Raw genomic sequence first — 10,355 nt, 5'->3', positions numbered from 1 at the left:
GAGAAGTCGGGAGTTGGTGTACTGAAGTTGCCTAATCAGCCATGACCATATTGAATGGCGGTATGGAATCGAAGGGCGGAATGGCCTGCTCCTGCAACTATGTTCTATGTTTCTATGACAGTGCGTGCTCCCATTGCGCAGTGAATGGGGAACAATGTTTGGGGACAGAGCGGGCTCCCATTGCCCAATTAGTGGGAAGAATGTGTGGAGACTGTGCGGTCTTTGCCCAACGAGTGGGAACAATGTGTGGGGACAGTGTGGGCTCCTATTGCCCAGTGAGTAGGAACAATGTGTGGTGACAGTGCGGGCTCCCGTTGCCCAGTGAGTGGGACCAATGTGTGGGGATAGTTCGTGCTCCCATTGGCCAGTGAGGGGGGAAAATGTATAGGGACAGTGCGGGCTCGCATTGCCCAGTGAATGTGAACAATGTTTGGGGACAGTGCGGGCTCCCATTGCCCAGTGTGTGTGAACAATGTGTGGGGACAGTGCGGCCTCCCAATTGCCCATTGAGTGGAAACAATGTTTGGTGACAGTGCGGGCTCCCATTGCCCAGTGAATGTGAACAATGTTTGGGGACAGTGCGGGCTCCCATTACCCAGTGAATGTGACAATGTTTGGGGACAGTCCCGGCACCCATTGCCCAGTGTATGTGAACAATGTGTGGCGACAGTGCGGCCACCCATTGCCCATTGAGCGTGAACAATGTGTGGGAGCAGTGCAGGCTCCCATTGCCCAGAGAAAGTGGAACATTGTGTGCAGACAATGCCGCCTTCCTGTTAAGAGCATGCCCGACCTTAAAGAAAGAAACAATTCCCAGCGGGAATGTTGGGTCATTTGATTAAAATGTTAAACTTGATCTCCTATCACAGGTCCGTGGTCGCACTCTCGGTCTCCGAATTAAATGTGGAAATAAACCACGGCCTTAGTCCACACCGAAAAAATAAATGGAAACTTACTGAGAACGGGTAACAGCACTGAATTGTGCGGTAATGCGCTGTTGCTCATATATCCTTAAATTCACATTGGGTATGGACCTTACAGCGAGTGACTGTGTACCTGGGAGCGGAGGCCCCGTCTGATACGGGAAAGGAGATCACAATTCATTATATACTTTACTCTGTTTAGAATTGAAATAATTTAACAATGAGACTCAGTGGATATTTCATCCCATTCTTTAACTCCTCTCTGAATTTACTCTGGGTCCCTGCATAAATAAACGGGTTGATGCAGGAACTCAAAAGATGAAGCATATATCCATATTCCTCCAGGATAATATTTGATTCATTGACAGTGGAACCTGAGAAATAACTAACGCTCCCAATCTGGACAGAGATGAAAGTTCTAAGTAATAAAACATTTAACATGATGAAACTGCCCGAGATACAGAAGAGTAAAACGATGGAATTTCTTCGCTTCTGCATCTCTGGATCGTGTGGATTCTCTCCATTGCTGTTGGCACGGAGTCTCCTACGGGCTCTACTGGCCGCTAGAATGTACTTGATGGTCAATGCATTGAGCAGTAAAATCAGAATGAATGGGAGACATGGGGTTAAAATGTGGAACATCCAGTCATATGCTACCCATGCTGGTGATGTATAAAATGTTTTTCTAATGCTGCAGAACCAGGGTATGTTGTTAACTGTGTACAAAGGTTCATATATAAAATACAAGAAGGTATTCTTTAAGCAGCTCATTGAACAGACCGTGCTAATAACCACTGCCACGGTTTTCTCGGTGCAATATTGTGCTTTCTCCTTCTGGCAACAAATGGCCACAAATCGATCAAAGGTGAAAGCGACCGTTAACCAGACAGAACAGTCTATGGCTGCATAGATTAGGGCAACATGGAAACGACAGATCGGAGTGATGGACAAGAAACTAAATGGGAAATAAATACCTACAATCCGGTTTAATATCACAGCGGTGAAAATGACCAGCAGATCCATTACGGCCATGGCCACCAGGTACCGAGTGATACATCTGGAGAGACCACACCTTCCTCGAGGCAGGATCACAATGACTGCCACGTTAGCTGTAACAGAGAGAGAATGTGTGAGACAGAGAGGAAGCGAGTGAATATGTGTGAGAAAGGGACAGAGCCAGTGAATATGTGTGATTGAGCGAGAACAGTAATATTACTGGTCCGACTATAGGCAAAATCATCCATTTGGCAGGATTCTGTGTGAAATTTAAAACTTTGACTACGTAATTTATTAATCTTCCGGATAAAACATTTGACAAGCCAATGACATCGGAATGTAAAATAATGTAAAGAATGATAACGGAGAAAAGTAACATATCGGGAAACCTGGAAACCAACATGGGGTCATCAGATTGATAACAAAAATAACATCTCAGTAGCGCTTACAGAAGATATTTGAGAGGTTATTCAGAAGAAGTAACAAGAAAATAGGAAGAATGCATTAAAATGGATTGTGTACTGCTGCTGACCGTAAACACTCTAATATGATTAATTACTGTAAAATGATTCACTATTGGAAAATTCAGCAGTCAACTTGCACAAATATATTCCCAAACAGCGAGGTGCAAACTCCGAACTCTGCTGCTGATGATCACCTTGGATCGTCGGTGTCGATCTGGCCCATTGGAACTGGCAGGTGATGAGGACTCATTAAGTAAAAGGCCCCTCCATCAATGCAATACTTGTTCTGTACTACGCTGTCAGGATAAATGATTGGCTTAGTCCGAGAGTGTATATTGAACGATAAATTTTGTGACTCAGATATCAGAGATGTAACCAGTTATGCGGCGTCAGTCCATGTCTAGAAAAGTTTGAAGTCGAGGACAATCCGGGACATTGCCAGGTGTCATGACCAGAAGGCACTCCCAGTCACAGCAGCGGTCGCTGTAGAACTCGCAGCAGCAGCGAATGTGGAAGAGAAGTGCCAGGCTGAACCAGTGAGAGTCAGAGTTGGAGAGCAGTAACGCTTCTGTGTGAGTTTTTGGCAAATATAGATTCATGCATAAAACGGCCATATATTGCACTGCTTATATTTATGTCAACAATTCACCACCTAATAATGTATTTTCAATAAATTAATTAATTAAATTTCATTGGCGAATAATCGAAATTAATGAACAATTTGTAGAACTGAGCCAGACACTGCCAATATCAACAACACAATGGAACGACATCCGCATCATCATCATAGGCAGTCCCTCGTAGTCGAGGATAACTTGTTTCCACTCTAAAAGTGAGTTCGCGGGTGACTGCAGAACATACAGTCTCTGTTACAAGTGGGGCAGACAGTGCTTGAAGAGAAGGATGAGTGGGAAGCCTGGGTTGACCCATGCTCCTTCCGGTAAATACATTTGGTTTCTACTTGTTCTCGGCGATGGGACTCGAGGTGCTCAGCGCTCTGCTGGATGCTCTTTCTCCACATAGGGCGGTCGTGATCCAGGAGTTCCCAGCAGTCTGTGGGGATGTTGCATTCTATAAAGGAGGCTTTGAGGGTATCCTTGAAGCGGTTCCTCTGCCCACCTGGGTCTCGCTTGCCTTGTCGAAGCTCCGCATAGAGTGCATGCTTTGGGAATCTCGTGTCGGGCATGCGGACCAGGTGGCATGTCCATCGGAGTTGATCGAGAGTGGTTAGTGCTTCGATGCTGGGTATGTTGGCCTGAGCGAGAATACTGACGTTGGTGCGTGTGTCCTGCCAATGGATTTGCAGGATCTTGGGGAGGAAGAGCTGGTGGTACTTCGCCAACCTGTTAAGGTGCCTGCTGTATATGTACACAGTGTGATAATTCAACCACAGAGACAGTGTCATTAACCCAATAGAACTACGTGTACACAATGATAACAGCGTGAAAATTCAACCACAGTGACAGTGACGTTAACCCAATAGAATTAAATGTACACAATGATAACAGTGCGTTAATTCACTCACAGTGATAGTGTCAGTAACACAATACAATTCCAAGTCCACCGTCATAACAGTGTAAGAATTTACCCTCAGTAAAATACCAATTATACAAATGGAAATTACACAATGACAACAGTGTGTTAATTCACCCACATTGACAGTGCCAATAGAAAACTAGAACTAAAATGGAAGAGGCGCGGGCCCACTCGGTCCGTGCAGCAGAGTTTGATCTCCAGTCCTCTTGGTTAACCCTTGCCTCTGGACCCACACTTAACTCTGACAAGCCTATGTGGTGGATGGCGTGCAACGGCCACCACATGTTAACAAAATCCACGAACACGCATCTTCCACCCTTCAATATGCTGTTCAGGACCTGCAATATTAGGACCTTCATTGAAACATCTGTGAACTCATCATTTTTTTGCGTGGAAGCAAATCATTCTCGATTGGAGAGACTGCCTGAGAAGAGAAGAGAACTACATGTACACAGCGATAACAGTGTGATAATTCACCGACAGTGAGAGTGTCAGTAATCCATCAGAACTACATGTAAACAATAATAATAGTGTGATAATTCACCCCCATTGACAGTATCAGTAACTCAATAGAACTCCATGTACACAATGATACAAGCGTACGAATTTACCCACTGTGACAGTGTCAGTAACACAATATAACTCCATGTACACTTCATAACAGTGTAATCATTTACCCACAGCAAAATACCAATAATAAAATGGTAAAAATGCGCACACCGTTATGATAGCGCTGAAACAGCTCTTATAAGAATCGCCAGTTACATCCCATGTATCTGTAACCATGGAAAACTCTCCTTCCTCATCCTTCTCTAAATGTATGCAGCCTTTGTCATGGCTGACCACACAAGCCACCAACAACGCCTCTTCTCCGTCGCCCAGCTGGGTGGAACTGCCCTTGCAGCAAGAGAATCACCTACAATTGCTTCTCTTCCAGCTCGCAATCCATTCTCTCTGGATTCCCTGATGGATCCATAATTGGCCCCCTCTAATTTCTCATCTACACGATGACCCTCCACGATATCTTAAGAAAGCACAGCATCAGGTTCCATATCTATTCTGATGACAGTCAGGTCTACCTCGACTCTCTCTTGTTTGTCAGTCTGATTGTCCGACATCTAGTATTAAATGAGCATATATTTTCTCCAAATAAATATTGGGAAGACCAACACCATTGTCTTCCTTCCTTCCACTAACCCCGTTCCTTAGCCACCGACTCCATCCCAATGCCTGACAACCTTCTGAGGCTGGCCATATTGTAGGCAAATTTTGTATCCTATTTGATCCTGTATTGAGTTTCTAACCACATATTCGCTCTATCACCAAGACCATCTATTTCCACATCCGCAACATCACACGGCTCTGCCCCTGTCTCAGCTCATCAGCTGTTGAAACGCTCATCCACGAGTTTGTTGCCTCTAGGCTGACTATTAGAATACGTTCCTGTCTGTCTTCCCACCTGCCAACCTCCAAAAACTTGACCTGATCTAAAAATCTGCTGCCCTGATCCTAAAACGAACAGAGTCCCGTTCACCCACCACATCAGTGCTCGCTGAACTACATTAAGTCCTGGTCCAGCATCACTCGAATTAAACATTTTCAACCTTGTTTGAAAATCCCTTCATAGCTTTACCCGTTCCTATCTATGTTATTTCCTCCAACTTGCATCACTCCGAGAGCATTGCCACTTCCTCTTCCTTCAAGAAGTTTCTTAATACTTCTGCTGAGCTAGTATCTTTGTAAGCAGCTAGGTGTTAAAATGTGTTTCACAACGCTCCCGTGAACAATTTAACTATTTTAAGGAGCTATATAAATGCAGGTTGTTACTGTTGGCAATATGACTCCCCGTACAGCAACATTAAGACAATAGGAAAGATATGTACAAAAGCAAAACACTGCAGTTGCTGGAAATCTGAAATTTAAAAAAATGGTGGAAATACTCAGCAGGTCAGTCAGCATCTGTGGAGAGAGAAATAGAGTTAACATTCCAGTTCGATAACCTTTCAGCGCAATTGGATACATATAAGAGATACAAGTGCAGAGGCAGCGAAAGGGGCCGAGGGAAGGAAAGAACAAAAGGGAAAGTCAGTGAATAGGTAGACGGCAGCAGTGGTTAAATGACAAAAAGGTTAATGGTGTAAGACAAAAAGGGATACTAATGCGATAAGTAAAGAAACAAACGGTCTCTAGCAGCCGCCTGAGGAAAACCAAGCTCATGGTCTACAGGGCTGTAGCAATACCCGCCCTCCTGTATGTATCACAGGCATGGACGATGTACAGAAGACACCTCAAGTCGCTGGAGATATGTCAACAAGATGTATCGGCTAGATCCTGCAAATCCCCTGGGAGGACAGGCTCACCAACATCAGTGTCCTCGCCAGGCTAACGTCCCCAGCATTGAAGCACTGACCACACTCGATCAGCTTCGCCTGGCAGGCCACATAGTTCGCATGCTCGACAGCGGAAACGTTACAATGACACCCTCAAATCCTCCCTGGTAAAGTGTGGCACCACCACTGACACCTAGGACTCCCTGACCGAAGACCGCCCTACGTGGAGAAAGTGCATCCAGGAGGGCGTTGAGCTCTTCGAATCTCAATGCCACAAGCGTGAAGAGGTTAGGCGCAGGCAGCGGAAGGAGCGTGCGGCAAATCAGTCCCACTATCCCCTGCTTCCCTCAACAAATGTCTCTCCCACCTGTGACAGGGTCTGTGGCTCTCGTATTGGACGGTTCGTTAATCAAATAACTCACTTTTGGAGTGGAAGCAAGTCTTCCTCGATTCTGAGGGACTGCCTATGATGATGAAATGGAAAGAGCAGAATCATTACCAACAGGTGGTGTCCGAAAAAATGGTGGTTATGATCTGAAGTTATTGAACTCAATTTTGAGTCTGGAAAGTTCGAAATCACTGAATCGAAAGACGATGTGCTGTTCCTCGACTTTCCTTTGGACTTCATTACAACACTGCAGGAGGCCGAGGACAGAGAGCTCAGAGTAGGAGTGGGGTGGGGAATTAAAATAACAGACGACCAGGAACTCAGGTTCACTTTTGCGACTGAATGAAGTTCAAAGCAATCACCTAACAAGCGATTGGTCTCCCTAATATAAACAAAGTCACATCGTGAACATCGAATGCATTATACAGAAGTACCAGCAAATAAATGGGCATAGTTATAAATGCGCGATATAACCACTCACAGTGAAATAACAATAACACCATAGAACATACACAGTTATAATAGTATGATAATACCAGTCATAGTGAAATACTAATAACACAATAAGAAATATATGTTCATTTATACTAGTGTGATAGTAACACTCACAATGAAATAACAATTAAGTCATCCTCGACTCGAGGGACTGCCTAGGAAGAAGAATAAATACCAATAACACAATAGCAAATATATGCACACGCTTATATTGGTGTGATACCACGCACAAGAAAAATATCTATGACACAATAGGAAATATCTGTGCACGGGTATAAGAATGTGATACCACTCACAGTGCAGTGACATATACTGTTCAATTTCAATAAAATATCACTCTGAGCAAATAAACTGATACCGCTGAAGATGCGAATATCTGGAAAACACATTAAAACAAAAATTGGAGAATCAGACGCTCAAATTAGGCAGTGATTCCGTTGAGAAGGAAACATAATTCTGTTAAATGGGATAAATAGTTTGAATCGTCAGAAATGAGCCAGTTAAAGAGGAGAAGCATTGCCTGTATGTAGGAGCGGTGATACCATTAGATAATGTTTCCTGTAACTAATAATTATCTGAAATACTTTACCTGGAACCCCGATAGTTGCAATGGCAGGAGAGTAAAGGGCAAACACCAGGCCTTTCGGTGACCCATGCATTTCTTTCAGAAGCTCTGCGCGTGCTCTGCACGACAATCACAGATTGTCATATTTATACCCGATGTTAGGCTTCAGGGACATCTTCACATGGCCTGCCTTTTATATTAATGACAGTAATTGAAACAAACAGATTAGTGCAGCCGCTGCCAAGAGCGTGTTTATGGTTTGATGGTATGGAACGTCTTTAAACAGATCTGATACGGGAAAAAGTGAAATACCCACATATTACAGTATGATATTTCTTCGAAAATACAACAAAAAGCTAAATACGTGATTGCCATACTGAGAGTGAACCTGGAACAAGATGAATTCGTGGGTTTTAACCCAGTAATGCTGAGTTAATAGGTTTTAGCGAAACGTGTAATTGGCCAGAGAAACTCTGTTCCTGCAGACGAAAAACGCAGCTAGGTTCCCGCTACTCTCATTATCCAGCCCGTATCAAGTTAAGCACGTGTCCATCTCCCTCCGCGTCTGTACATCCACTTTCAGCCAAGAGTCTATAAATTCAATGTGGACAGGTCCAGTTCAGCACGGTTACACTCAGTGTGATAGGTCCAGTTCAGCATGGTTACACTCAGTGTGATAGGTCCAGTTCAGCACGGTTACACTTAGAGTTGACAGGTCCAGTCAGCACGGTTACCCTCAGTGTGTGCAGGTTCCATTCAGCTAGGTTATACTAAGCTTGGGCAGGTCCAGTCTACACAGTTGCATTCAGTGTGGACAGGTCCAGTGCAGGAAGGTAATACAAACTATGGACAGGTTCAGTTGAGCATGGTGATCTTCAGTCTGGTGACGTCCAGTTGAGCATGGATATATTTAGTGTCGGGAGGTCTAGTTCTACACATGTGGAGAAGTCCAGTTCAGCGCAGTTAGATACAATTTCGCATGGTGAGACTCAGTGAGGAACTTGCCCACTTCAGCCTTAACCCCTCTGATTTATCTCCACCTGCACTGCCTGTGTGATCAGTATTTGAAGAGCCGCAACGTAATCTAGTGAAACGTTGGGAAGAATTAAACTATCGTTTTCATTCCCTGCCATAATCGCTGTATCATCACCACCACCTCCATTCCCCTCTCCGGCTCTTGTGTCATTCTGGTTAGATCTTTGTACATGGTGAACATAGTTCAGATTTGGGCATCTCACTTTAGGAAGGATATATTGGCCATCAGAGGGGCTGCACCAACGATTCACCAGATTCTTATCGGGCCATCGTGGGTTTAATTATGAGGACAGGTTACATAGGTTATCCCTAAAATTGCGTTCTATTTCAATGAGTATGGGAATTTTAGGGGTGATTTGAACGAGGTGCTTGAAATGTTAAAAGGCTGATAGAGATAAACCACTTCCTCTAATAAGAACATAAGGAAAAAGAGCAGTAGTGGCCATTCGGTCCATCGAGCCTGCTCCGATTGTCAATTAGATCAGGGCTGATCTTGATCATTTGGACCGTCGAGCCGACTCTGATATTCAATCAGATCAGGGTTGACCTTCTATACCAGCTCCAGTGTGCCGTTCTAACCAATATCGTTTCATTGCCTCAGTGCCCAAAATGCTATTGCACTCTGTCTTAAATGTACTAATCGACTGAGCATCCAAATCCTCTAATGTACAGAATTGCACAGATTCGCAATCATCTGAGTGAAGACATTTCTTATCTTAGCGCTAAATGGCCACCTCCTTGTCCTGCGATTGTGATCCTTAGTTCTAGACAGTCCAGCCAAGGGAAACAAACTCTGAACATCTAGCCTGGCCAGCCCTATAAGAATTCTATGCGTTTAAATGCAATCACGTCTGATTCTTCTAAGCTCCAGAAAAGTTAAGCCCATTCTACCCAATCACTCACCAAAAGACAACTCTCTCAAGCCAGTAGTCAATGTAGTGAAACTTCATTGCATCTGCACTATAGTCTTCTTTAGATAAGGAGACCAAAATGGTATACAGTATGCCAGGCGTTATCTCACAAAAACATTTTATAATTGCATCTAGACCTCCTTACTCAACCCCCATGCAATCAAAGCCAACATGGCATTTGCCTTCATAATTGCTTGCTGGACCTGCATGTTAACTTTCCGTGATTCGTGTACACGGACAACCAAACCCCTCTGAATATCAACATTTACTAATCTCTTACCTTTTGCAAAATATTGTACTTTTCCATTTCTCCAAAACAAACTGGAACTATATATACATTATACTTCATGAACCGCCTTCTTGCCCATTCACTTATCGTGCCTATATCAATTAACTGCCCCTTTGCATCGTCCTTACAGCTTACTCCCCCACTTTACTTTGTATCATCAGCAAATTTGGAAATATTACACTCGGTACCCTCATTAATGTAACTGATATTGGTTTTAAATTGCTGACTCAAATGCGCTGATCCAAAAACCCATCATAATCATAGGCAGTCCCTCGAAACGAGGATAACTTGTTTCCACACTAAAAAGAGATGCATTCACAGGTGTTTCAATGAACGACCAATATTCATGTCATGAACTACATATTGAAGGGTGGAAGACGCCTGTGCATGGATTTTTTTAACGTGTGGTTGTCGTTGCACACA

At 43.9% G+C, this 10,355-nt stretch overlaps 1 protein-coding gene across 1 annotated transcript; it reads right to left on the bottom strand.

Moving 5' to 3' along the window:
* Positions 1–1,121: 1,121 nt before the first annotated feature.
* Positions 1,122–7,791, bottom strand: LOC139235423 (probable G-protein coupled receptor 139). Its single transcript, XM_070866545.1, has 2 exons — positions 7,722–7,791; positions 1,122–2,032 (listed from the first exon to the last, which is right to left on the bottom strand). Exons 1-2 carry the CDS (start codon positions 7,789–7,791, stop codon positions 1,122–1,124), a joined length of 981 nt encoding a protein of 326 aa, XP_070722646.1.
* Positions 7,792–10,355: the final 2,564 nt, after the last annotated feature.

Source organism: Pristiophorus japonicus, chromosome 23, assembly GCF_044704955.1.
Source record: "Pristiophorus japonicus isolate sPriJap1 chromosome 23, sPriJap1.hap1, whole genome shotgun sequence".
Classification (NCBI taxonomy): Eukaryota; Metazoa; Chordata; class Chondrichthyes; family Pristiophoridae; genus Pristiophorus; species Pristiophorus japonicus.
Note: the sequence above shows the minus strand (reverse complement) of the source record. Positions and strands in the feature narration are given on the sequence as shown.

What these genes read in the sequence shown, in the direction of transcription:
- LOC139235423 (XM_070866545.1), bottom strand. Translation starts at nt 7,791, where the DNA reads ATGCATGGGTCACCGAAAGGCCTGGTGTTTGCCCTTTACTCTCCTGCC. An exon ending in TGCAACTATCGGGGTTCCAG is followed by an intron (nt 2,033 to 7,721) that starts GTAAAGTATTTC and finishes TCTCTGTTACAG; the next exon opens with CTAACGTGGCAGTCATTGTG.